This window comes from Tachysurus fulvidraco, chromosome 25 (assembly GCF_022655615.1).
Source record: "Tachysurus fulvidraco isolate hzauxx_2018 chromosome 25, HZAU_PFXX_2.0, whole genome shotgun sequence".
NCBI lineage: Eukaryota > Metazoa > Chordata > Actinopteri > Siluriformes > Bagridae > Tachysurus > Tachysurus fulvidraco.
In genome coordinates this window covers 8,071,184-8,098,644 of record NC_062542.1, presented here as the reverse complement: position 1 = coordinate 8,098,644, position 27,461 = coordinate 8,071,184, and the positions used below count along the sequence as shown (strand labels likewise).

At 36.3% G+C, this 27,461-nt stretch overlaps 2 protein-coding genes across 3 annotated transcripts; one reads left to right on the top strand and one right to left on the bottom strand.

Moving 5' to 3' along the window:
• The first annotated feature begins 310 nt into the window (after positions 1–310).
• On the top strand, positions 311–3,814 carry si:dkey-197c15.6 (putative nuclease HARBI1). The gene is made up of 2 exons (XM_027172523.2): positions 311–1,249; positions 2,813–3,814. The coding sequence occupies exons 1-2, from the start codon at positions 478–480 to the stop codon at positions 3,283–3,285; spliced, it is 1,245 nt and encodes a 414-aa protein (XP_027028324.1). The 5' UTR covers positions 311–477; the 3' UTR covers positions 3,286–3,814.
• A 1,170-nt stretch (positions 3,815–4,984) lies between these two features.
• On the bottom strand, positions 4,985–26,748 carry ptprh (protein tyrosine phosphatase receptor type H). Of its 2 annotated transcripts, XM_047808684.1 has the most exons (18): positions 26,570–26,748; positions 22,470–22,548; positions 19,258–19,518; positions 18,512–18,775; positions 17,953–18,216; positions 16,990–17,253; positions 13,835–14,098; positions 13,229–13,483; positions 12,837–12,930; positions 11,231–11,260; positions 11,052–11,133; positions 10,844–10,934; positions 10,634–10,707; positions 10,418–10,555; positions 9,581–9,703; positions 7,272–7,432; positions 7,007–7,142; positions 4,985–5,831 (listed from the first exon to the last, which is right to left on the bottom strand). In XM_047808684.1, the coding sequence occupies exons 1-18, from the start codon at positions 26,612–26,614 to the stop codon at positions 5,682–5,684; spliced, it is 2,775 nt and encodes a 924-aa protein (XP_047664640.1). In that variant the 5' UTR covers positions 26,615–26,748; the 3' UTR covers positions 4,985–5,681. The 2 variants fall into 2 exon arrangements, with proteins under 2 accessions (XP_047664640.1, XP_047664641.1); XM_047808685.1 differs by lacking the exons at positions 16,990–17,253; positions 17,953–18,216.
• Positions 26,749–27,461: the final 713 nt, after the last annotated feature.

Here is a 27,461-nt window from a genome sequence, read left to right as displayed (position 1 = left end):
TCATTTTCTCTGTTCATGTTTGTAACCACATTTGCCACCTTTTCTGTCCTCTGCTCTGTTGCATGCATTTTGTGCATGTCTCTTCACTTTACTGTGGCTAGAAACATCAACATCTTTAGATAATGTGAGGTCTTCCTCATTTTTTGTTATGTTTAGTAGTTTATTATTTGGACGTTTGTTAAAGAAATAGAGGCTTACAATATGGCATGATAGATCCTTTCCACGACACTATTTTCCAACAAATTTGGTCTATTTTTGCGTTCATACAACTTTTATTTTGACAAAATCCCATCCGACTCCACCGGAAGTAAATAGTTCAAATTTTCCCCATTGTTGTTTATCCAACACTGCCTCTGTACACGTTTGTTGTGACTCGAATCATTGGGTTCTTTAGCAAACAGTCGTAGTGTATTACAGAACTGACTGCATGGTGTTCGGATCACTTTAGTTAGAAGTGTCCTTTACCTGTCTGTCAGCATGTCTTACGCATGTGCAGTGTGGCTCGCTGTTCAGGAAGATTCATACAGAGCTGCGTGTAGTGAACCGACTCCTAACATTCTGAACAGCGACAGTAACAGCACCAGCATCAGTAACAGCATCAGCACGGATCCCCGCGCCACAGAACATCTCAGCAACCAGCCAATAAGTCGCCTGGACATTTTTGATGACTACTTTTTGGCACAATGTTTTCATTTGACTCGCCAGTGTGTAACATTTATTGTGGACTGCGTAAAAGCGCGCATGAAAAAGGACGTGTTTAGACCCTGTAAAGACGCCACTTCCATTGAATCACAGACACTCGCGGCTCTCTATTTCTACGCGCATGGGTTTCTACCAAGGAAAATCACAGACGCGTTGGGACTGGAGCACGAAAGAGCAAGCGACGCCGTCAGCATCGTGTCTAAGGTCTTGGAGGATATGTGCCCAGACTTCATTACTTTCCCTGGCACTTATGATGATCGCATGGGTGTTGCACAGGGGTTTAAATACATAAGTGGCATTCCAAATGTAGTGGGAGTTTTAAACTGGTTACATGTCCATGTGACCCCTTCTCCAGCTGAAGAGAGTGTTTTCCTTAACACGAGGGGTTATTACTCAGTAATGGTGCAGATCATAAGTGATGTAGATGGAAATCTACTGAGTGTGGAACAGTGTTGTCCTGGGGGGACTCAGGAACAGGCTGTTTGGGAAAGCTCAAATATTTGTCAAGAGTTTACCAGACTTCAGCATGGACATACCTGGGTCCTGGGTGAGTTGATCAACCAAAAATCCAATATATATTGGTTATACATATATTTACAACAGCGGCATTGATTGATCTGATAAAAAAAAGACCACTGTGAGTTGGGGAGTTTCTGGTGTTTGTGTCTATGGGAAATACACACACACACACACACACACACACACACACACACACACGAACTGATCAGCCATAAAAAAAAAAACTGATAGGTGAAGTGTCCTTGTCACATTATAATGACAGCAAGTGAACAAACTTGTCGATGGTTTGGAAGCAGAAAAAATGGACAAGCATAATTTAAGTGACTTTATTTTAAATTTTATTTATATAGTACTTTTAACAATGGACATTATCTTAGCATAACATACAGACTTTGACAAGGGCCTTGGCTATAAAAGAAAGAGCACAGTATGAGTCATGGACTGTAGGAACACACGGGACATTGCAGCTGCATAGTTGCAGTCCGGCCAGAGTGGCGATCTGCATGAGCACAGAGCAATGGAAGGAGATGGCAAGGTCTGATGAGTCACATTTTTGTTTACGTTATGTGGACAGCTATGTAAGCGTGTCATTTACCTGAGGAAGAGATGGCACAAGGATGTACTGTGGAAAGAAGGCAAGCCAGAATAGGCAGTGTTCTGCTCGTAAATCTTGGGTCATGGCAGTTATGTGGCGGCTTCTATCATCAGGATGAAGATATGGTTTGAGGTACAACTTGACAAAGAGGCAGGTAGTTTTAAAGTTATGGCTGTTCAGTGTGTATATGTATGTCTATATTATATCTATCTATCTTTAACCAGAGCTACTGTGTACATTCTGGCAAAAAAAAAAAATATCCCTAAAGGTTGGATTAAAATTCACAGTTTTTCTGCCATTAAGTTTGGTACTTCTCTTAAATGCAAATGAAGTTACTGAACAGAGCAACCAAACTAATTTCCATGTTGAAAAACTCTACAAGAAAAGATATTAGAAAAAGAATGTTAACACTCCTTTTCCTGTGCAAGTATTTACAATTTATTGGTTTCATGAGAATAACACACAGCTTCTGCATATCTGTCTGTACTTGCATAAAGGAATCTGCAAACGAAACTCAAACTAATTTGACGTCTGTATGTTTGTATGTATGCCTAATGAGTGAGTCTGAGGTGGCTCAGGCAGCAGAGGCAAGGAAAAACTCCCTTGATTTCTTCTTTATATCTCAAGCATACCTTCATAGTTGTAATAAATGGTTTAAAGACAATGAACTGAAAGTGTGGTGAGTGGCCACCGCAAAGCCATGACTGATATCTGATAAAGAAATTGTCTAAAAAAAACTAAAAAAATTGTCTGTCAAAGGGGGCCCATAAATTTAACTGACCCTATTCTTTACTACTCAGTCAACTGTACATCATGTGTTTTTTTTTTCTTCAGTATTTGTGTATGAATCTTAAGAAGTGGTAAAAGATTATCGAATGACTGCCAACTAACTCAGTAAGCTATTTAAACAAACAAACAAAAACATGTATTGCTTCAGCCCTCTAATATCAAAAAATGCTATAATTTCTGACTTATCCCTCATCCTTATATCTGCAGGTGGTAAAGGTCTGTCCAAAGCTAAATTTGTGCTGAGCCCTGTGAAAGGCTCCCGGATTAAGGCTGATGCAGCCAGACGCTTCAACTCTTCTCATTCACAGGTTTGGAAATCCTCTCAGCATGTCTTAGGCTGTTTGAAAACCCGTTTCCGGTGTTTGCATAATCTTGGAGCTGTACTGGTTGATAACCTCAAGCCTGTAGCTCGCATTGTCAATGCTTGCTGTGTTCTCCACAACATCTCTAAAAAGTTTTCAGTACCGTTACCCAACAAGCTGGAGCATTTACACCCATATCCAGAGACGAGGCAAGAAGAAGAGGAGAACTTTGTTGACCCAGAAGAGGCAATAGAAGACATGATAGAGATGTGTTTTGGGAATTCTAGGAATAAAGAGGAGCAAGAAAGGAAAAACACTGAGGATATTGAGAAGAGGCACAAACAAAATGGTCACAATTCACACAAGAACATTTCTTAATCCTGAAAGACTTTGCATATGAGAACTACAGTCTTAATCCCACTGAACAGCCCCATTGTTGAATGCCACCCTGAGGAGGGATATGTACTCCTGCAAACATTAATCCTTTAACAAATCATGTGTCTTGTTCCTGTGTATACATATTAGCTCAAACAAATAAGAAGCAGTTGTATCTGCCTGTGGTTACTATAAACTCCCGCACATACATATACTCCAGCTTCTACTTGGTTGTTTGAACTATTGAAAATAATTCAGTTGAATAAAAAGTACAAAGCATTCAAAAGTTTAAGGGGAAAAATCTTTTTGATTGAAATATTTAAATAAAAAATGTCACGTTCATAAACACTATGATATTTAGTGAAATGGGTTTTAAGACTGTTCCTGTTGAAAAGAAATACAATAGAAATTAAAATGTAGATGTAATAAAAAGGATGAATAAAGAGAGAAAATTAACAATAAACATAGCTCTATGTATCTGGAAAATAAGTATAAACACAAAATGTATGAATAAAAATACATCTGTACAATGTGCAATGAATAGGAATGAATTGATTTACTTCACACGAATAAACTCAAAACATCCTCCATTTACCTTGACAGAATGTGAGACGGCTTCATCTTTCAGTGTTACAAATGAGGATATCAAGAGGAGACAAAAGTGCTAATGTCAAATTGGGGACGGTGGCTTTCATGAGATTAATTAATATTAGTGAGTTCAAAACACCTGTCAGTTGATTCAGATTCATATAGCTGATGTTTTTATTGGGGGAAAATGCTGGCTGATCGTTGACAATAGTTTTTAGTGACACTGTACTCTGTACTAATGTTGTTTTATTTTGTTAACAGAATGGTTTTCTTCTATACACTAGTTAAATATAATTCATTTACAATAATTGCTGACTATAGACATTCACATTTTCTCTTCCTTATTATCAGTTTGTAGATATAAATGGAAGTTCTTAGAATAGTTCTAGGATCAGCATTGGAAATAGGTTTTTCCGGTTACACAGTATAATATTCTGGGCAGCCTTTCAGTTACTCCTACATGTGGAGGATTATTGTCTTACTATCTGTATATACCTGTAGGTGCATAAAGTATCCCCAGTTAGTCCAAAACTTCTGCTATTTGATCTATCACATCTAAACTTTCTATTAAATGATGCAGATTTTTGTTGGTATTGTTTAACTCAGTATATAAGTCTATTCTGAAACTCATTTATTTAGACAAGCCTTTTGCTATTAGTTTTTTCTAAGGTAAAGGTATAGATCTGGAAAGATAAGGGTAAAGAGTATTTTGATTAACTGGGATGTTTGGATGCTGTCACCCCATCACTTTCATGCATTTACTTAGGGTGGCTACTTTATGCTCCAGGGTGCTCTTATGTTTTCTCATGTTGAGCCTTGTGGCTCTCCCTTTGACTTATGCTGTCATAGCTACTCTTGCTGGCGTCCCGGTCTGCCTTCTGTGCACAACGTACCTTTTCTCAAACCATTATAGGAGTAAGTATTTTTTAAATATTATTGTGCAGTAAGCTCCTGTCCCATGTACTGTATGCTTACATTTCTGTAAAGCAGATTTGAAGATGATTAATCTTTTCATTTGTTCTCTAAATATTGTATGTACAACAACAAACACTTCACATGTAATATTATTTTGGACTATTTTTTACAAAACTTTTTTGTACATATTTACACATTGCACAATGCATTTAGTTGTTTATTTATCGATGTATTGATAAAGCTTTTAAAACAGTTGCAGCTTAGAGTAAATCAGTTTATTAACATGTTATTTAACTGACTTGAAAACATTTCTCTTCCATTAAATGTCTCAAAAATTCCACAAAATTCTTTTGTGGAACAAATTACTAAACAAATTACAATAAATATACATTAGAAGACATTGGTACAAATGATGTGACTATTTGCTATTGTTATCATCTTTGACTCATCAAGTAAGTTTAATAATAATAATAATAATAATAATAATAATAATAATAATAATAATAATAATAATTGGAACACATTTATTCAGGAACAGTGAAAAAAGATTACAGCTGTTTTATTATTACTAAATTCATAAAAAAAAGTTCAAATATGTAATTTCTCTTGTTTTCTGAATTTGTATAATAAAACATTGCATAATGCTGCATTGTGTCTGTTTTTTGATTGAACAATAAGCAAAAAACGTTATAATTTATCTCTCACCTCAAATTGTGGAGGGTGATTTAGGTATGTAGTTTGTTTGATGCTAATCTGTATTTTGAAGACTTGCTTGCTTTATAGGCACATAGGCAGATCAGATTAAGCACAAACCAGGAACTAGCAAGTTAAAGTTCAACATATTATTATTTTCCAATGAAAATACAGTTTAATATTTAGCAAAACAATCAACAGTTTTAGACCCTTTTGTTGGATGCCTTATACTCTTGTAGAGCCAGTGCATTAGGAATGATCATTTCAGAATTTTCATATATGGGCTCAGGAATGGACTCCTCTTTGGGCTGCAAAGATTCCATGACGCACTGGTGCAGGAACACATACTGAGACTGTGGGAGAGAAAAAGACATAATTCTGCTTCAGGAAATATTGGTCTACATATTTTTGTTTTAATTTAGGAATATATCAGCTTTATTCCAGCAACATAAACTGAAGCAGCTCCTAACTTTGTGCCTAAGACTAGCAATTTTATTTATACAGTCTCAATTCGTTTGTTTGTGCATTGTTTGCACTGTGTCAGTGAGACACTTGGGCCAGGACACAGGGTGGTTCTCTAATAATAATAATAATAATAATAATAATAATGGAATAATGAGACTTATCTGATAAAATAAGTCCACCTGGATGTGCTATTCCATTAGAGAGAGTTTATCTCTATGAATGCTGTCCTTACTGGCTGGTAAGCAATATGGTATCACAGAGATATGCAAGGCATATTAAACCGCAATGTGAGGAGGGACCACATTTATAGGCATAGCACTGAGTTTTTTCCTAACAGTTTCCTACAACATTCTAGTCCATTTGATTGAATGGCACACTTTCATTGGTACAAAAACTACTCAAGAGGGTTCAGGCAGTAAGTCTCATTGCGAACAATCCATCTGCCAGGCAGGCACAATAGCTGTGCAGATACACTGAACATACAGTACTGTATATGTACAGTAGCAGCACTGCTACACATGGTTGCACTGATTGGATGGTATTTTAGTAGGCCCACAAAAACCTGTCACAAACTTATCAAACAATACACAAACAATAATCACATTGGGTTCTCTAAAGAGTCTTGCATTCTCTTAAAAGCATTACATTATTATCTTATGATGTAATGATTTGTCCAATTCACAATATTGGCTTTACAAATACAATACATTACTTATGAGCATAATAAATGTGAAAGAAGAAAAATCTCTTAGTGTAATAATATTGTTTCCAGTGACAAATAATGATGTGTTACAATTGATCACACTGTGGTTTTTGATCTGGTGTAAACCGTAGTGTGGCAAGTGAAACATTGGGTTCTGATGTGATAACTCAGTAATGCCCCTTTAAGGTTCACAAATATTGGGTATAAGTATTCACAAATACCTAACACGCAGTTTTCAGTTCATCTGGTAGATATGAATTGCTTCAGGAGTTAAGCTTTCTGTACATACTTATATTTTTTTCAGGCACCTGTGAATATTCATAATATCCCTTTAATGTGCTGTTTTTATATTGAACCTACCTGAGTCTGTACCATGAGAGGTCGGCTAAGCCTCATGCCATGTACACAATCAGCAATGTTAACCAGTTCCTCTTTGTCCATCTGCTGCAGTAATAAGTCAAGGGCGATTAGAGTACCTGTCCTACCCACTCCAGCACTGAAGAGAGATGCACAAAAGAAGGTATAAACCTTTAGATGTTTCATGCATGTTATTTGTAATTACAAATATGCAGCATACATATTAGGATTATACAGAAAAATAAATAGATTATTGTGATTTGCTAACCTGCAGTGTACCACTGTAGGTCCACTAAAAGGGAAGGTCTCAATGTGCTTTCTAACTATCCAACGGAACTGAATCAGCTCTTCTGTTCTATTAGGAACTCCATGATCGGGCCATGCTGTGAAATGAAAGTGTGTTACTGCATGCTCCTCTGAGGTAGATTCCTACACACATACAGAGAGAGAATATATTAACATATAGATGTGTTAAACCTACTGTATTACAACATGGCACCTTTTGCTTGAACCCACCCATTATTTAATGGATCAAAAATTAACATGTGACTGACAGGTGCTCTTTGCTGTCGGTGTGATTGATTGTTTAAACAATTCATAGCTCAGAATGTCTCCTGTTGAATTGAGCTCTAGGCTTTGCCTGAGAAGACAGCATTTATTGCTAAAAATAATAAACCATCATGAAGACCAGAGAACTGTTTATGTCGAAACAAAATGATTGGCATTCAAAGAAAAGGCCATGCCACAAGATGTAAGCCAATTAGCAGAATTGGAAAGCCATTTTGGAATTGGCAACAAAATGTAAACCATATATAGGTGTGCAATGAAACAGTGAAATGAAAAAAGCTCCTTCAGGACCATGATGCTACACAGAATGATGAGCTACATAAAACAACACAGAACTAAGAACTAGGTCGCATAGTTATTAACATAAATCTATATAAAATGCATGTGTGAAAACATGTGAAAACAGTGCAAGACAGAATACAGTTCAAGATATATATATATATACACACTACAATACAATAGTATTCACAGAGCTGTGCCGACCAGTAGATCGTTCTGAATAAAAAGTGCATGTGTGTGTATGTTGGCGTCCGTCCAGTCTCTGGGAATTAATGAGTCTAATGGCTTACACAGCCTGGTTATGTGGGCCTGAATGCTTTAGTACCATTTTCCAGACAGCAGGAGGGTTAAGAGTGTGTGGGTTGCATGGGGGTCATCCACAATGCTTTTGGATATGCAGGTGCAGCTTGTGGTGTAAGTGTCTTTGATGGAGGGAAGATAGACTCTGATGATCTTCTCAGCTACAGTATCTTCACTATCTGTTGTTGGTCATGCAATTCATAAACCAAGCAGTGATGCAGCTGCACAGGATACTTTCAATAGTCCTGTAGAACATGGTCAGGATGGAGTGGTAGTTGTGCTTTCCTCAGGATCCACAGAAAATAGAGCTGATGCTTACCATTTCTGGTAAATGGTGTTGAGGGAACAGGTGAGGTTCTCAAACAGGTGAACACCAAGAACAGAGGTTATTGGCTGTAAAAATAAGGTCTTTGGCTTTTGGTCTAGATAGACAGTAGTGTTAATGGAATTGTCTGATTAGAGGCTGGGACAATACGCAAACTGCATGGGGTCCAGTAAGGATTTGCAGCAGGGTCTTCATGACAAGCCTCTTAAAGCACTTGATGATGGGTTTGGGTGTGGCAGAACATTAACAATCATTGAGGCAGCTGGAATTTGCATGTGCATGCATCTTTGATGTTGATAATGTAGCTAGTCATTGATGACATGCATTACTCCAAACTGGTAAAGTTGCTGAGTTGTATCATCCCTGATCATGAGCTAGTCAGGTTTTCACCTGATTCAGCACTGGTTTGGAGCCTTTAGATGGCGGGGGCAAGGCTCCACATGGTATGCACCAAGGATGTTTGTGTAAACAAGATCCAGCATGTTGTCTCCTCTTGTTGCAATGCCCACATGTTGAATTTAGGCAGCACAGATTTAAGATTTGCATGGTTTTAATCTCTGGTGATGATCTCTGGTTAAAAAAACTGTTAAAAAGCCTGGGTTAAGTAAATAATGGCTGCTGCATGCTATTACTGTGCCACCATCTTGAGTCGATTCTAGAGTCCCCGAAACCAAGATTAACCTCCACTAAAGTAATGGATAAATGTGTGGATGAAAAAAATATTTCTCATGATTCAAAACATACAAGCTAATTGGCCAAGCACAGTGAAGGTAATATCATGGATTGTCTTGCTGCTTCTGGAATGTGTTTGCTAATCTTTTTTGATGATAGACTGCCAGTAAAAAAAGGGGATTGAAGTGGACTTTTGTAGACTGGCCAGGTCAATCACCAGACAAAAACAAATATTAAGTGGTCTATAAATGAGAACCATCTGTTCCAATATTTTTGATGACTTAAATATTGTGTGGTCTGCCACCAAAGATGCCATGCTAAATAGTTTAACACATGATGTAAATATTAAGACATGAAAGTTAACATTTTTATTGCAATCCTACTGTATAGCATCAAGGGTTATGCTATGTTGTTAGCTTGATCATCAAGCTCACATTTCTGATGGTAAATTCTCGTTGAGTCCAGCAACTCTCTTTCTGCTCTGACTGGATAGTGACCAACAGGTTTCCATAGAGGCAGGGCATGTTGTCCATTGGCCAATAATGCTCACATTTAATCTGCAGAGAAAGAAAAAGTGAATATTTTAGAAATGTAAGTTACAGTAGGAAATTATAACTAAAAGGAACAAACAATCTGAAGGTTTTCCTGTGGCAAATAATGTTTTTGATCTGCTTTATTACTAAATAAAGTAACATCCTATGGCATGTATAATCGTTTGAATTTCTATATTTATAATTAATGAAGCTGGAGAATGGTGTAGTAGTGCAGAGGTTGTACTGCAATCTCACCACTCCTGGAGATCTTAACCTTGGGTTATTGTCTGTGCAGAATTTTCCCCTTGGTCATGTAATTTTTCTCCAGGTTCTCTGGTTTCCTAACCATGTCCAATAACTTGCCTTTAGGTGTAAATTTGTGTGTGTGAACAGAAGTGTCCCCAGTGTTCCTAAATAGGTTCCAAAACCACTGAAACCCTGACCAGGATAAAGCAGTTACAGAAGATGAATTAATGAAAGAACCTGCTATTTGTCAAGTTGAGATACTCGTCTAATTTTCATATGTGTAAGAGATTGTTTAATGATAGAGCACTGGCTCCAGCTTTGAAAAGCAAGCTGGGAATTACAAGTCCAAAATAGCTTCCCTACAGAGACCTTTCAGCTTTGAAACTGTGAAGTAGGAAGCCTTCAGTGCGAGTGCTGCATAGTCATGGTCTTTATTCATTAATTGGAAAATGGTTAAAAGTGTATTTTAGTTTTACATTCTCAAAAGCTTACCTTTCCACCCTCAGTACAGTTGGTTAGCATAACAATGGCTGAGGACTTCTGCTCCCACACCATTCTCCAAAAGTCATTGACAGTGGAGGGGAGGGGACCCTGAGCAGCAATGTACTGCTTCTTTTTCTTGCCATAACCCTAAAACAGCATATCATCTTTAATTGCCTGGCTATATTACAAGATATGGCATACGCTCAATGTAAATGAAAGAATTACATGAATGTAGTTAGCATTAATGTAGTCTGAATCAGAACCAGGAAGTTCAGCAAGCTTCACACGAGATGAATCATCTGTAGAGTAAATAGAAAATGAACATAGTAACTACCTTTAATTGATCAAACAAAGACCATAAAATAAATAGAATAGCAGTCAAACTCAGGTTTTCACATAATGTTGCACATCTGTTTATTTTTGGTTAACACTCACAGGCTTGTACATTGCTAAATCGATTCTTGTCCTTGTTTACAGGAAGTGTAGCAATTTTACAACTCTGATCTGTACCGACTGTACTTAAATCCTGTAAACATAATGTGAAAAAGATGACATTATTAATCAAAACTCATGCTCTTGGTGCACATTAATCAATGACAGAATTAACACCTACAGTACATATACACAAGCTGTGTTTCTGTACCTCATATTCCTCAATGAAACCACGGTTCTCATCACAACTCATGGCACTAAAGTGCCCTGGAAAGTTTTTCAGAGGAATAGGTCTGAAGAAAAAAATTAAATAGAACTTCCACATTAATTTAATGTTTTTTTTGTTTTTAGTTTAATTAAAAAAATGTATATGTAGTGAATCCCACTTACTTGTACTCATTACTGGAAAGTTTGGATTTGCTAAAAATAGTGGAACAAAGCAATTGTACAAATGATGAACAAATTCTGATTTAGACAGTGTTTAATAAAAGTTGCAGTTATCTAGCCATACATACATACATGGATACATTGATGGAGCACGTCATGCTGGCACAACTGTGACTATGACAGCATGACATTGTGGTGTATTGAGTACCATACAGTAGCTTCCAGGGTAATGCCAGTATATCACCACAAAGGATTAAACACATCCAACAGGAGGTACTGTTGACAGGCACTACTTAAAAAATCCAAAAAACATAAAACCACATCTACCCAACTCACTGCAGATTTAAATACACACCTTGACTCTCCTGTTTTCACCAAAACTGTTCATCGGGAGCACCACAAGATCAATATTCATGGTCGGGCTACTATAGCCAAACCTTTGATCAGTCATTCCAATGCCTCAATTAAAACATGGTAAAATTAAATGAATGGTTCTAGCATCCGTGTAAAGCTTTGGCTGCAGATTATGTGAAATTAGCATTGTTCTTCTTTTTCCCAGATCTGGCAGAGTCATGTTGTGAAGCCGTGAAAAAGCTTACCATATGCATCTAATGGTTTCAACATTGTACCCTGGTGATGGTACATCAGGATGTTTGATTAACATTTTTTTTTTTAGATTAAACAGCTTCTGTGTCCAGCACAGTCACTAGATCTCAATATTATTGAACCACATTGGTGAAGGTGAGTGATGTAATGACCCAACTACTGTTCTGCAAGAGGAATGGCTGAAAATTCCTCTGACCACATGCAGAACTTTTCCCTGTCATTGTCTATAGACAAGCTCAATAGTCTATACAGTACCTCAACAGACCCATCTCTGAACCTCTCCAGACCAAACTGACCTACATCACTGTGCCCACCCTATTGGTCAATGGATCACCAACTTCCCTGCAAATAGACAGCAGCAATTAAAGTAAGAGGAACTATTCATTACCATCAACACTACCACTTTTCACGAATGTGTTCTCTCTCCAGTGTACTCCTTCCTGTAGATTAATGACTGCACTACTAATGATCCCTCTGTCAACCTCCAGATACTGTACCACCATGGTCACTGGTACCATTACTGATGCTGAAATCTGCATACAACTGGTGCAGTCAAATCAACCTTGAGTTGAAAATGCTCAAAACACTGGAGATACAGTGGAATAATTCAGATTCCTTGGTTCTACCTGAAGTGGGAGACATACAGTGACTCTATTGTTAAAAAGGCCCAGCAGAGAGTTCAACCTGCTACAGGAGCTGCCAACACAGTTCTACTCAGCGTTCACTGAGTCTGTCGTGTGTAATTCTTTCAGAATTTAGTTTAGCTCAACCAAATAGGATAAAAGAAATCTAAAACGGACATTTAGGACTTAGAGGATTATTGGCACCCACCCTCCAAGAACTGTACTGTATGTCTACAGAATGAAGAAACATGCAGGTAGAATCACTCTGACCCCACATATCTAACCCAGCCCTTCTCCCCAACTCCCCCCAGAGCAATATTATAAATACACAGTTACCATGTCTGGTAACATTCTCTCTCAAAACCAATAGCAGCACCCACCTGGATGTTTTTGACTTGTGATGCCTTATAAAGATACCAATACAGAGGATGAGAATGACCAGCAGAAGGGATGTTAGAACACCTGCTATGACTCCTATAAAATATTAAAGCGATTAAAGTTATCTATTAGAAGTGTGGAGTTACAAATATATTGTTTGGGTGACAAATTAAAGGGCAAGCCACAATTAAATGCTGGGCCACCATAAATCATCAGAACATATGATATATTTACAAGACTCTGGAATTGCTTTGAAGAGATGAACATCATTCTTCCAAAAGATATTCCCAGAACTGTTCTTGTAATGATTAAAATGAAGGCCCCTAATCACTTTTCCTTTGATTTGTCATCTGTCTTTTTGTGTAAAACACTCCCATTATTCAGTCTCTCTTACCTCTTGGGTCAGTCTGACAGGTAATTGAAACTGAGACACTCTGCATAGATCCAGAGAATGCAGACACAGTAAAGGTGTACCACTGGGCAGGCATCAGTCCATCAATTTTTAGTCTTTCCCCTGTGTGACTAAAGCTTGTGCTGCTCATGTTGACCTGTACAGCTGTCCTCCCACCATTTGGAGGGTCCCAAACCAGAGTTAGACCATATCCCCCTGATGAATACTGACAGTGTAATCCAGTAACACCATTTGGAACTGGGTAGGAAGGAGTCACAGTAAATACACAGCTTTATAATCAATTAAGTGCCTAATTAATGCGTTTGACTCAAAATTAAAAAGTCATGAACAACAGTCGTTGGGCATAATGCTGGTTTATATTTTTTTGTTTTCTTTTATTATTTTTTGGCAGAATGCTTAGCTTATTTGTGCATAATGTGATTCATCGCATACCTATACGTTATGTTACATATGAGTACATAATTAATAGCATCTAAATGAATTTATATTCCATGAAACCAGAGCGTTCAACACACACATAAAAATGCCCTAAATATCACACACTGATTTTAATATATAATTTTTAAAAGAAACAGAAGACATACTGACTAGTGTGACTTGTAATGTTGTAACCTCTGCTTTCCACTCCATTAAATACAGTGTAGAGAGTAAAGATGTATGCAGTCCCAGCAGTAAGATCAGTGACTGTGTATGTCACTACAGAACCTCCTTCTGATCCACTGAGACTGATATTTTTACTATTGTAGCTCAGTGTGTAATTGTAAATGTTGTTGTTGTCCACTTTATCCCATTTCAATATTACTGAAGTCTCATTGTAACTGTTTACATAAACGTTGGTAACACTAAGGGGAGCTGAAAAAAAGAAGAGAATATGTACAATTTAAAAACAAAATAATATACAGTCCCCTATGCATTCATTTTCTGATATTTTGTAATGAGTCTCCTCCTAATGCAGTATTCCCCCTTATCCTCTGTTTTGTTTACATTGCAAGGTATGTTATGAAACTGACAGAGGCTGATAGGGCATTACTCAGGGCATATTCTGATGGCAAGGAAGAGGATGCAATGGCAGATGTAACTGCATGAGCCACCTCTGGGTATGGGGCCAGGATGGTTTTTGCATCATTCCCAAGTCATTGTTGGATCCAGGATGTCATGAGAATCCACCCACAGTCATTTTCACAAGGAAGGCAACTGATAATGTCCAGTGAAAGAACTGGCGATTTGACGGTGGTTCCACACTAGTTGTCCTATGGGAAGGCTTGAGTACTGACAAATAAAAGGAGGGTAAAATCCAGTAGGTGGGTGATTCTAGACAGTATGTCACACATCTGCCTTAGATTGAAGGGACCTATGGACCTGGGACTAAGCTTTTTGAAGGGCATTTGGAGTTGGCCAGGTTGGTAGTTGGAGTGGGGGTGGTGCCATCAGTCAGCGTGCATTTACTGGTAGCAGATCGCCCCTTGTAGCTCAGTTCTACTGTGACAAAACCACTCGTCAAAGAATTACACATTAATCGGTTCTCCCAAACCACGTAAACAGCAGGGTTTGGAAGCCGAGTACACACTGAAAAGGTGTCAGACCAATGGAGGAATGTGTTAGAGTTCGGAGTTTACTAAGCCCATGAGAAAAACTTTTGGTTTGTGGTTTTGTTTGCAGCTACAGCAGAAACATAAGTATCAACCAGTGTTCTGGTCTGGCTGCTTCACCTCCCTGTTAGACTGGGGTGGTGCCCTGATGTGCGACTGACGTTAATGTTCATCATGTTGCTGAAAGCGTTCCATATTGTGAATGAAAAACGGGACCTCCCTGGCTGAGACAGTGTCCTCTGTGAGACCACACACATAAACAATCAAATCAAAAGTTAATGGCTGTCTCCATCACAGTAGATAATCTCTTGAGGGGGACCAGTCGACAGGACTTCAAGATAGATGGCTAGATGAGACCACTGGGACTGCTGTGAATAGAACTACTTTGTGTCTATGGTGCTGGCTTTAAACTGCTCATGCAGTAGCTGTTTTTTTTTTCAGCTCAGGTGTTCCTGGTTACATAGCCCTAATAGACAATATGTAATAGCAGGAACGACATTTATAATCACACACCCCAGTGGCACCCAGATGAGGATGAGTTCCCATTTGATTCCTCTCTAGATTTCTTTATATATAATCTGAGGGTGATTTTCCTTCCCACCATTGCCTCAGGCTATGTCTATTGTTTAAAGCACTATACAAATGAAATTGAATTGACCTGAATATATTCTATTATGTAGCATTAAGTATTTTAATTTTCAAAACATCACATCCTTAATAATGGATTGCATTATGGTTCACTTTATACAATTTATATTTATACAATTTATACAATTTATACATAAAATGTTCAGATTTTACAAACTATTTCTCATTGGTTGCTAGATCAGTGATTCTTTAATTTAATACATAAATTCTATTTTGAAATCTATTTTGAAAAAAATTTTGTTTCTTAAATTTCTTAAATATTAAAAGAATGAAAACATAAAATAATCCGAATTGTAGTGCAAAAGACTTGTTCAACATTATTTAAACGTAAGTTTAGAAAAGAGTCTGCACGCTATTCTAGGGGGTTTCTATAGTACTTTAGGTGGTTTCTATTCTGTTTCTATACTAACAGCTTGTTTCTATGGTGATGAAATCTCAAAAGGTTTATTTAAGGTTATTTAAACTTAAGTTTATCTGAAGATAGTTCAGACGTACTAGTGACTGTGATAAGAATTTTCACAGTGCTCTAAACTATAGGGGTTGCATTGGGATTGGGCTCCCGCGGGACCCAATGCGAATCTTGTGGGAGCGGGCGGGAGTGGGTGGTCAGAAAATTTAGCGGGAGATCCGTGGGACCCAGTGGGATTTGGCGTGTAGCCTAATAATAAGAATGGAGTCAACACATGACGTTGAGAAGAAGATTAGTATTAGCATTAGTATTAATTTATCTTATTTAAATGCAATCATGTTTAATTCTGTTATTCTGGACATTAGCCTGAAATAATAATTAGTCTGATCATTTGTATACAATCCAAATTTTCACAAGTTCTCAAGAAAAAATCCGTGGAAGTGGGCGAGAGTGGACACAAACATTGCGGGTGTGGGCGGGAGTGGAACACGCAGCTTGCGGGCGCGGGCGGTCCTGGTCAGAAATTCAGCTGGAGCGGGCGGGTGCGGGTTTATAAAAACAGTCCCGTGCAGGGCTCTACTCTGAACTTCTTTAAATACGGTGTAGAGATAGAAGGTGTATTTCATCCCAGCAGTAAGATTTTGGACTTTGTGTGTAACTGTAGAACTTTCTCCCGATCCATTGATGCTGACATTCTGACCATTGTAGCACAGAGTGTAAGTGTAATTGCTGTTGTTGTTTACTTTTTTCCATTCCAGTAACAGTTCAGTCTCATTTCGATTTTTGACAGAAATGTTGGCAACCTGACGAGGAGCTTCAAGGAAAAAAAGTGGCAAATTTCATTATGAAAACGGTCATTTCTACTTCCCTTTGGCACGCAGGGGGAACGAGGAACAAAATGAATAAAAATGCAATTTACCATCCTTATAATTTGACCAATACTGTCACTTATTTGGACATTTGTACTTAATTATGAAAAGTAAAATATTTTAAAAGAGTATAGCCTACAGACAGGGCACAGGATGAAATGAACATGATAGCACCACGTATGGATTTTAAATTTAAGTTTACAGTAAGTGAAGAGAGTTCATACTTACTAGTGACACTTTTAAAAATGTACCCAGTGCTCTGAACACCTTCATATACAGTGTAGAGAATGAATGTGTATTCTGTTCCATCATCAAGATCCGGTACTGTGTATGACACTGCTGAACCTCCTTCTGATCCATTGATGCTGACGTTCTGATTATTGTAGCACAGAGTGTAAGTGTAATTGCTGTTGTTGTTTACTTTATCCCATTCCAATATTAATTCAGTCTCACTGCGATTCTTCACAGAAATCTTTGCAACCTGACTAGGAGCTTCAAGAAAAAAAAAAGTTGTATATACATATTTACATACATACATATATATATATATATATATATATATATATATATATATATATATATATATATATATATATATATATATATATATGTATATATACAAAATTATTTTGAAATCACAATATCATATAGCACCTAAATGAAAAAGTTGTAAAATTCAGTATTTCTATTACCCAGTGCCTATAGACAAACCTCAAACTGATACATCAAAGTTATTGTAAAGTAAATATTCAACAGAATATATTAGTTAGAGAAGCCTACAGACAGGACACATGACTAAATAAAATGTTCAGATTTTAAAAACTATTTCTCATTGGTTGATAGATCAGTGAATCTTTACTTTAATACATGAATTATATATTGAAATCTGAAAATTTTTGTTCCTTAATTTTCTTAAATATTAAAAGGATGAAAACATAAAATAATTTGAATTGTAGTGCAAAAGACTTGTTCAACGTTACAGTATTTAAACTTAAGTTTAGAAAAGAGTTCGCATGCTATTCTAGGTGGTTGCTATAGTATTCCTGTTTCTTGATAGGTGGTTTCTATAATACTTTAGGTGGTTTCTATTCTGTTTCTATACTAACAGCTTGTTTCTATGGTGATGAAAACTCAAAAGTTTTATTTAAGGTTATTTAAACTTAAGTTTATCTGAAGATAGTTCACACTTACTAGTGACTGTGATAAGAATTTTCACAGTGCTCTGAACTTCTTTAAATACGGTGTAGAGATAGAAGGTGTATTTCGTCCCAGCATTAAGATTTTGGACTTTGTGTGTAACTGTAGAACTTTCTCCCGATCCATTGATGCTGACATTCTGACCATTGTAGCACAGAGTGTAAGTGTAATTGCTGTTGTTGTTTACTTTTTTCCATTCCAGTATCAGTTCAGTCTCATTTCGTTTTTTTACAGAAATGTTGGCAACCTGACGAGGAGCTTCAAGGAAAAAAAGTGGCAAATTTCATTATGAAAACGGTCATTTCTACTTCCCTTTGGCACGCAGGGGGAACAAGGAACAAAATGAATAAAAATGCAATTTACCATTATTATAATTTGACCAATACTGTCACTTATTTGGACATTTGTACTTAATTATGAAAAGTAAAATATTTTAAAAGAGTATATTAATGAGAAAAGCCTACAGACAGGGCACAGGATGAAATGAACATGATAGCACCACGTATGGATTTTAAATTTAAGTTTACAGTAAGTGAAGAGAGTTCATACTTACTAGTGACACTTTTAAAAATGTACCCAGTGCTCTGAACACCTTCATATACAGTGTAGAGAATGAATGTGTATTCTGTTCCATCATCAAGATCCGGTACTGTGTATGACACTGCTGAACCTCCTTCTAATCCATTGATGCTGATGTTCTGATTATTGTAGCACAGAGTGTAAGTGTAATTGCTGTTGTTGTTTACTTTATCCCATTCCAATATTAATTCAGTCTCACTGCGATTCTTCACAGAAATTTTTTTAACATTATTGGGAACTGCAACAAATAAAAAGTTATATAATTCAGAATAAGAACATTTGATTGTTGACTGTCACTTAATCACTCTGATATCCAAATAGTAAAAAACACAAAGTAAAGCAGCATAATTGATCAAAAACTTTTTCCATGCTTCTACAAAGTGCAGAATCTAAAGTAGCTTATTCAAATACAATTGTCACATTTTAAAGACTATTGTTAATTGATCTGTTCAGAACTGCATCATAATATATTTTATAATCCTTATAATTTTAAAAAAATAACTGAATAGCTGAAAACTTAATTGGATATTTAAGTTTAATCCAAGGTATCCTATTAAAGCAACATTTTTAAATGGACAAATATCAACCTGTCAAACAAAAAACTTATTTATTTATTTATTTATTTATTTATTTATTTATTTATTTATTTATTTATTTATTTACCCTGTTTGCATGGTAAAAGATTCATTTAGGTACATTTAAATGAGAAATCACACTTACTAGTGACAGCAGGAAAGCTGAATCCAGAGCTCTGTAATCTTCCAGAAGTAGTGTAGAGTGTAAATTTGTATTTAGTCCCAGCAGCAAGATTTTCGACCGTGTATGTCACTACAGAACCATCAACTGATCCACTGATACTGATGTTCTGACTATCGTAGGTTAGTGTGTAATTGTAATTCTTGTTGTCAACCTTGTTCCACTGCAATTTTAGTGTCCTTTCAGTGCGATTTATTATAGAGACACTCTCAACATTACTAAGAGCTAAGAGAGAAACAGAAAAAACTTTTAGAAAAAGTATAGCTATAATTGTCTTAGCAAAGTTTTTTTTAAATGTGACACCACAATTGAGGCCTATTATATACGTAGGCTGAAGACATTAAAGTCTTAGTTCGAAACATTGAACTAATTCAAGACATTGAAGTAGAAGCCTAATGTTTAGAGAGTCTGACTCCTAACCCTAAGGTTGTTGGTTCGAGTCTCGGGCTGGCCACGACTGAGGTGCCCTTGAGCAAGGCACCGAACCCCCCAACTGCTCCCCAGGTGGCGCAGCATAAATGGCTGCCCACTGCTCCGGGTGTGTCTTCACGGTGTGTGTGTTCACTGCTGTGTGTGTGCACTTTGGATGGGTTAAATGCAGAGAACAAATTCTGAGTATGGGTCACCGTACTTAGCCGTATGTCACGTCACCTCACAAACTCTCCATATTTAAATTTATCATATATTTTCTGTGTTAAGTGAATTAGGTAGTTTTAATTATAAAGCACTATTTCAAATAATTGATAAAAGAAATTTAATTTAGTTTTTGTTTACTATATCATATTTTCAGTGAGTCAAAATATAACAAACACTGTGTTAGAATGTGGAATGTGTAGCAGGTCTGCTTAAGAAGACCAAGTTTTGCATCAGTATTTTTAAATAATCCTCCTTCCTCCTGATGCTATGTAGTTTTTGAAGTGCACCAGTCCTTTTCCTCCATAAAAACTGCTTCACAGTTGTGATGATGCTCTTCAAAAAGCCTCTTGACATACATCCATAAATGCCGATTAAAAGTTACATTTTTGATTTGCCAGACCAAAGTAAGCTTCTTCAGAAGATTGGCGATCACCTCCAAATTTTAGTCTGACTTCCTTATGTTGGTCTTGGAGTAGGGGCTTCTTCCTTGAACATCAACCATGGTGATGAAGGCTTTTCTTAATCGTGGATGTATGTACTTTCGTACATGATGCCTCCAATTCCTTTTCCAGTTCATTTGCTCCTGTTTAGGGTTCAATTGAGTCTTTTGTACCAAATTGTACTCATCTGTGGTAGTTCATTGTGCCACTTGACTGAATGAGGCGGTGTTTGTGTAGTCCCAAAATAGTCTCATATTTGAGCAAATGGAATTCTGATATAGTCAACTAAATCTGAAATAAATCTCTGTTAATCGATTGCTTTAAAATGATTTGGACTACAGATTAGATCCCATAATTTACTTGCCTAACAAAATGTATGGTAGCATGAAAGCATAATTGCTTTTTCACAGTACTCTATATTAATATCTGACTTTCATACACGGCCGGCCCGTGGCATACGCAGCATTTTTTTTAGTGACCATCATGAGCTCCTACAGCCATACATTAGGCAATATTATTTCTGGCAGTTAACATCATTTTAGTACTGACCGATCATCGAACTGATTAAAATATTGCTACAATAAAATAAAACTGACATTAAAAAATCATAAGATTTGACAGCATGTCACGTGGACTAATTAAACACTTTCTGCATTATGACATTACTTCATAAAGTATTAATTATGGGTGGCACGCACAATTACCATACGTATTAATTTTGACATTTATGTGCACTTAAACTATTCTTTGTAAAAAAAATAATAATAATAAACAAATAAATAACAAATTATTAGGGGCACAAGGCAGAAAAAAGAGCCGAAAAAAAAGAGCAATATAAAGGTAAGAAGCACAAGTTAACACCTGTGTATTTTGAATAGCCTTTTTAGAACATCTTAACTGGCAACACTGACACTGCTTGTTTAAAGTTAACTGCTTATTTTATTTGACTTTATTTACTTTAAATCTTATGTAATGTTTTAATTACAGTGACTGTTGGTCAAATGTGTTTGTTATTTATTATCACAATTTATGTTAGTGATTATCATTATTTATGTTATATTATAGTAAACTTTTGAAAAAAAAAATCTGAATTTTCTGAATTTTTACGTGGTGGTAGGGGGATTGGGCAAAAATCTAAAATCTCGCCTAGGACACCAACAGAGCCTGGGCCAGCCCTGCAGCCATATGTGGAATTAAGTTTTCCCTTCACTGGAACCATTAACATGCTCCAGCATGCCATTTGGCCACAAAATGAGCTGCATTGAGATGATTTGCCAAAGTTGGGATGTAAGAGACCAAAATGATCAAAAATATGTGAACGTGACTGACAGGACTTTCTTGCCCAGGTGTGCTGAGTTACACTGATTATTTAAGCAACTTCAATGTCTGCTTTTTGGTTGTGCCCAAGGTTTTGCCATTGAAGCCTGCATTTTTTTGCCATTGAAGCCTTAACATAAAGAGATGAGTCTATGGAAGAAATGCAAGTCAGCTCAGTTTGTAGCTGACATCAATCAATTTGGTCAAGGACAGCCTCCAAATGGCAGAGGTGAAGTAATCACAAAGCACTATTTTATAACAGTGAAGCATATAAAACCAGCTTAAAAGTGACGTGACATATAGCTAAGTATGGTGACCCATACTCAGAATTTGTTCTCTGCATTTAACCCATCCAAAGTGCACACACACAGCAGTGAACACACACACTGTGAACACACACCCGGAGCAGTGGGCAGCCATTTATGCTTCGGTGCCCGGGGAGCAGTTGGGGGGGCTCGGTGCCTTGCTCAAGGGCATCTCAGTTGTGGTATTGCCGGCCCGAGACTCGAACCCACAACCTTAGGGTTAGGATTCAAACTCTCTAACCATTAGGCCACGACTTCTCCTTAATGCCATTCCCCCGTAAAGTACTGGACCAGCAAGGTCACTTTTTTCTTTTTATAATAATAATAATAATAATAATAATACTAACAATAATAATAATAATAATAATAATAATAATAATAATAATAATAATAATAATAATAATAATAATAATAATAATAATAATAACAGGAATAAAAAATAATAAGAAGAAATCAAAGACAATAATACCAAACTTACTTTGTGGGGTGGACAGTTCTGTGGTTTTGGTGGTAGTGGTAACTGTTACCACTGTTGTCGGAAATGATGTTGAATTTCCCTGTGAATAAAATGAATGAACTGTTTAGTAAATAATAATGTGAACATAATAATAATAATAATAATAATAATAATAATAATAATAATAATAATAATAATAATAATAATAATAATGTAAACATTATAATAATAGTAATAATAATAATAATAATAATAATTACTATTATTGTTGTTGTTTTTAATCACAAATCTTTATGTTCTTAAAATATACATAAATAAATTATTGATTAATATAGTAAGTATTTTTGTGATAAAGTGCCTACAATTATTGATACATTAATTGCAAATCTATAAGAATTACTATGAATTAAAACAAGTACTTTTATTAAGTAAAACACACAAAAGTATGAAGAAGTTAACAAATTTTCTATTCTGACTAGAGCTTGCATAATCTTTCCCTAGAGTATTTAAGGTATGACTTCTCTCTCATGGCATACTTTTCCATGGATTATTGTTCATTGGCCTTCTTCTGAATTGCACCCTTCCTCACCAGTGTTCTGCTGATTTATGCCCATTATAAACATATCCACCAATCACAGGAAAAACATATGGGCCTTCCAAGTGACTATGGCTGTAGAAAGCCACTGGCATTGTTGATGCTTAAATACATATCAGACCCTTATTTTGTCTGTTGTAGATATTTTGCAGGATGGTGTTCTGAATTCTTAAAATTAAGAAAGTGGGATAATTTAAATAATTTACAAGTATTTAAAAAAGGACTTTTTTTTTAAACAAACGGTGTTCTAGAATTTTCAAGAAGAAACAAACAAACAAACAAATAAATAAATATTAACTAGCAGATACTTGACTAAAGAAACTAGGGTTTGTTAATCTGTTATGTTTTCATCATTTACCGGGACAATGAATCTGAAACAATGGCCAGTATAGTGTTGTAGATTTTATTAATTATGTGGTCTATTAATCAGTTTTCACTGATTTCTCATTACTTAAGTAAGAGCAGTGTGTAGGGTTTAATAAGCAGATAAATAACAGAGAGGGCAATAAAATACAGTCCACACCAGGGGCGGTTCTAGGATTTCATCTTAGCCCTCAGGAAGAATTTGAAACAAGACGTTTTATATTATATATTATATGACAACTCTGGTAATAAGAATAGTGAAATTTCACTGCTTTTGGTTGCCGTCTTTGCGTCTTTCCGCCGATTAACGTTATACAGTAGATAAACGCCACCAGCTCTGACTGCGCGTGCACGCTGCGCGTACCTGTGCTTCTCCGTTCAATAAAGCAGACAGCTGAAGACGCACTTTTGAAAGACTACAACGCACGCGCGTAAAAGCAAAGTAAAAAAAAAAATCGCTCTTGGATCAGACTGATAAATAATTTTCTTTCCCATCGACGACATGTCCTGCATTTTAACGTAATTGTTATTGTTTATTTATGAAAGTAAATATTATACTTATAGTTTTAGGGTGAATAGTTTTAGGAAACCCCTGCAAACGAGGACACATTATTTGTGCGTATCTCACTGGCGCGTCTGTGACTTAGACAGCAAGTATTTGTGGTATATCAAGAGCCATGATACCCATGGTAATGTCAGCATACCTCCACAAAGGACAAACTATGTCCAAGAGGATTAACTTTTGGCTAGAGGAAGTTGTCTGAAAGAGATGTTGGGGAACAAACTTGAATTGCATCCAAAAAACAAAACAAAACATAAAACCATAGTTGCCCAATTCACTGCAAAAATTAAACGTGCACACTTTTGTTACCACCAAAACGTTCGGAGGCTTCACAAGGTCAATATTCATGGTTGGACTGTTACAGCCAAACCTTTGGTCACTCTTGGCAATGCCAAACATCATTTTCAATGTTGCTATCAATGGAAATGTTGGACTATGGACAATGTGAACACTGTCACTATAAAATAGCCAAAAGGAAGGGGTGCAAGACAGCACACATTAAACAGCAGACACATTTTTTGGATTTTACCAGTTATTTTTCTGGATACTTTTTTAATATTGGGGCACATTTTGATTGATCAAATTTAAACTTGACTCTCTGAGACACCAACTCCAGTAGGTGTCAGTATGGAGCTCTAAAAGTTTTTTTTTAAACAGCTCTAATTGCTGTAATTTACATGGTTAAATTAATAAATAAGGAATAAGTGTCTGGTTTTGGCTGTGAGAGGAAAAGCCTGACAAGAGACTAATCACAAGTAACCACAAACAAACAGAGCAGCCTGAATCATTATTTCAAAAACAGTAATGTATTATTTGTGGTGGACACAAAGGGGGGAAGTTGGGAATAATTGAAAGTGTCCTATTTTAATTTTAATAGAATGCACTACTGAGGTAATTGTTTGCGTGCAACTGGACAAAGACAATCAAACTTCACACATTTTTTGTTACCAGACATATGTTAAGCCAATTAGAGTTTACTATATTTCTATAAGCATTCATTTTAAAATAATTTTAACAATACATATTTTATTAGAATAGAGTAGTGGAGCATTGAGGTAGAAGAGAAAATATGATTACATTATCATTAACATTAACATAATGACTGCCAGGCTTTGTACTTTAGAAGGAAATTGTTGAATTGTGCCAATTGTCTTTCAGTAATCTAACTTTTTGCTATTTCCTTATTAGTCTGTTCTGCATTATATAGTCCAAGTGTACATCATAATTAAGTATATAGCATATCCATGCATCTTATTTACATTTTGCATTTTCTGAGAAAACTGATGTTCATTATTTATACTGGAAAATAAAATATTTTTAAGATCTTAAAACCTACATAGAGCAATACTACATATACAGAAATAAGTATGTTTTCCATATTCTGCATCCTTAAACATGCAAATGCATGTAATCATATAAATGATATCATAAATAATTATTAACATTAAATATGATAATATTTATTTATGATATAATTTATATGATTACATGCATTTGCGGGGGCACGGTGGCTTAGTGGTTAGCACGTTCGCCTCACACCTCCAGGGTTGGGGGTTCGATTCCCACCTCCGCCTTGTGTGTGTGGAGTTTGCCTGATCTCCCCGTGCCTTGGGGGTTTCCTCTGGGTACTCCGGTTTCCTCCCCTGGTCCAAAGACATGCATGGTAGGTTTATTGTCATCTCTGAAAAATAGTCCGTAGTGTGTGATAGCGTGAGTGAATGAGAGTGTGTGTGTGCCCTGAGATCGGTTGGCACTCCGTCCAGGGTGTATCCTGCCTTGATGCCCGATGACGCCTGATATAGGCACAGGCTCCCCGTGACCCGAGAAGTTCAGATAAGCGTTAGAAAATGAATGAATGTTAATATTTATTTATAATATAATTTATATGATTACATGCATTTGCATGTGACAATTGCATGCATGTACACTATAATTAAAATCTATAGTTATATTGTTTACCATATTAATTAACGTGTAAACAATACATGAATAGCAATGCTGAGCCATAAACTGATTTGGGAAATAAACAATAATCATGAACAATCTGGTTCCAATTGCTTTGTTTTATACTGTATATATTTGTTTCTCCTGTCTTTAGATCAGTCGCATTGCCTATAAAATCAGTCGCATTGCCTATGAAATCAAATGGAAAAGGTTTTGCCTGAAATGGGTGTTCTGATTGACCATGTATTAATTACAAATTTGGAGCTGTGTATACAGCCAAGGTGCTGTTAATGGTTTTCTACAGTGTAATCCATAAAAGGGTCTATAGTTCAGTGTAATTTGTAAATAGAAAAATGTTATTGCTCTCAAGGGAAGTTATCAAAGTTGTTTTCCCTCTTAAACAAGTAAAATGAAAAACATAATTTTTCTAGTACATGTCATTTAAACGTGATGGAACGTATTTCCATCTCTATCCAGGGCAAACCATGAAATGAATCTGGTTCCTCTAAAGGTTTCTTCCTCTGGATTGGTAATTATGGATACATTTTGTATCCTGTATTTAAATATTTACGTAAAGCGTTTTGTGACAATGTCCATTGTTAAAAGTGCTATAGAAAAAAATTTATTTGAACTAGAAATATAATTAATTGAACTTACCCACACAAAGCGACACAGAGAGAGCAGCACCAGAATCCGTCTCATGATGAAACCAAGCAGAGGTTCAAGCAGTGCAGAAAGCTTAATGCGGTGCACTGCTGACACACTACAGTCTTACAATCACCTTCTTCTCCAGTGGTAGTACAACAGTTATTATGCTCAGATAATATAAAGCTATTTCCTAGTTTCTATTTGGTTTCCTTTTATAGAAACACACCCCTTCACCTACCATGACTCTGTGACTTATCATATCTTGTTTTTATGGCACTTCTCTTTTTAATGCTGCTGGGAATATCCAAACACTTCAACCTTTGCCCTCCCTAGATTATACTTCCTTATTTGAAACTGTGTCCTAGTATTATCAGTATTAATGCACATGAACTTGTGTCTTTAATTTTTTTGCCCTTATAATACAACCTGAATTCCAGAAATGTTGTGAGGTTTTTAAATTTGAATAAAATGAAAACTAAAAGACTTATAAATCACATGAGCCAATATTTTATTGACAATAGAACATAAAATAACAAATGTTTACACAGAGAGATTTTATCCACTAAATGAGCTCCTTTCAAATTTGCTGCCTGATACAGGTCTCAAAAAAGTTGGAACCAGGGCCTGTTTACCATGGTGTGGCATCTCTTCTTTTCAAAACCGTTTGAAGACGCATCAATTTTATGAGTTTCTGGAGTGATTTGAAAGTGTATAGTACTGATTAAAAGCACACTCTTCTTATTTTGCGTAAATATTTTTGCCAAATAAATCACAAAATCGGGGGGCATGGTGGCTTTGTGTTTAGCATGTTCACCTCACACCTCCAGGGTTGGGGGTTCGATTCCCACCTCTACCTTGTGTGTGTGGAGTTTGCATGTTCTCCCCGTGCCTCGGGGGTTTC

Coding starts and splice junctions, on each gene's coding strand:
- si:dkey-197c15.6 (XM_027172523.2), top strand. CDS start 478: ATGTCTTACGCATGTGCAGTGTGGCTCGCTGTTCAGGAAGATTCATAC. Junction 1,250..2,812: donor TGGACATACCTGGGTCCTGG/GTGAGTTGATCA, acceptor TTATATCTGCAG/GTGGTAAAGGTCTGTCCAAA.
- ptprh (XM_047808684.1), bottom strand. CDS start 26,614: ATGAGACGGATTCTGGTGCTGCTCTCTCTGTGTCGCTTTGTGTGG. Junction 7,143..7,271: donor CCTACAGTGGTACACTGCAG/GTTAGCAAATCA, acceptor ATCTCTCTTCAG/TGCTGGAGTGGGTAGGACAG. Junction 5,832..7,006: donor CTCTCATGGTACAGACTCAG/GTAGGTTCAATA, acceptor TCTCTCCCACAG/TCTCAGTATGTGTTCCTGCA.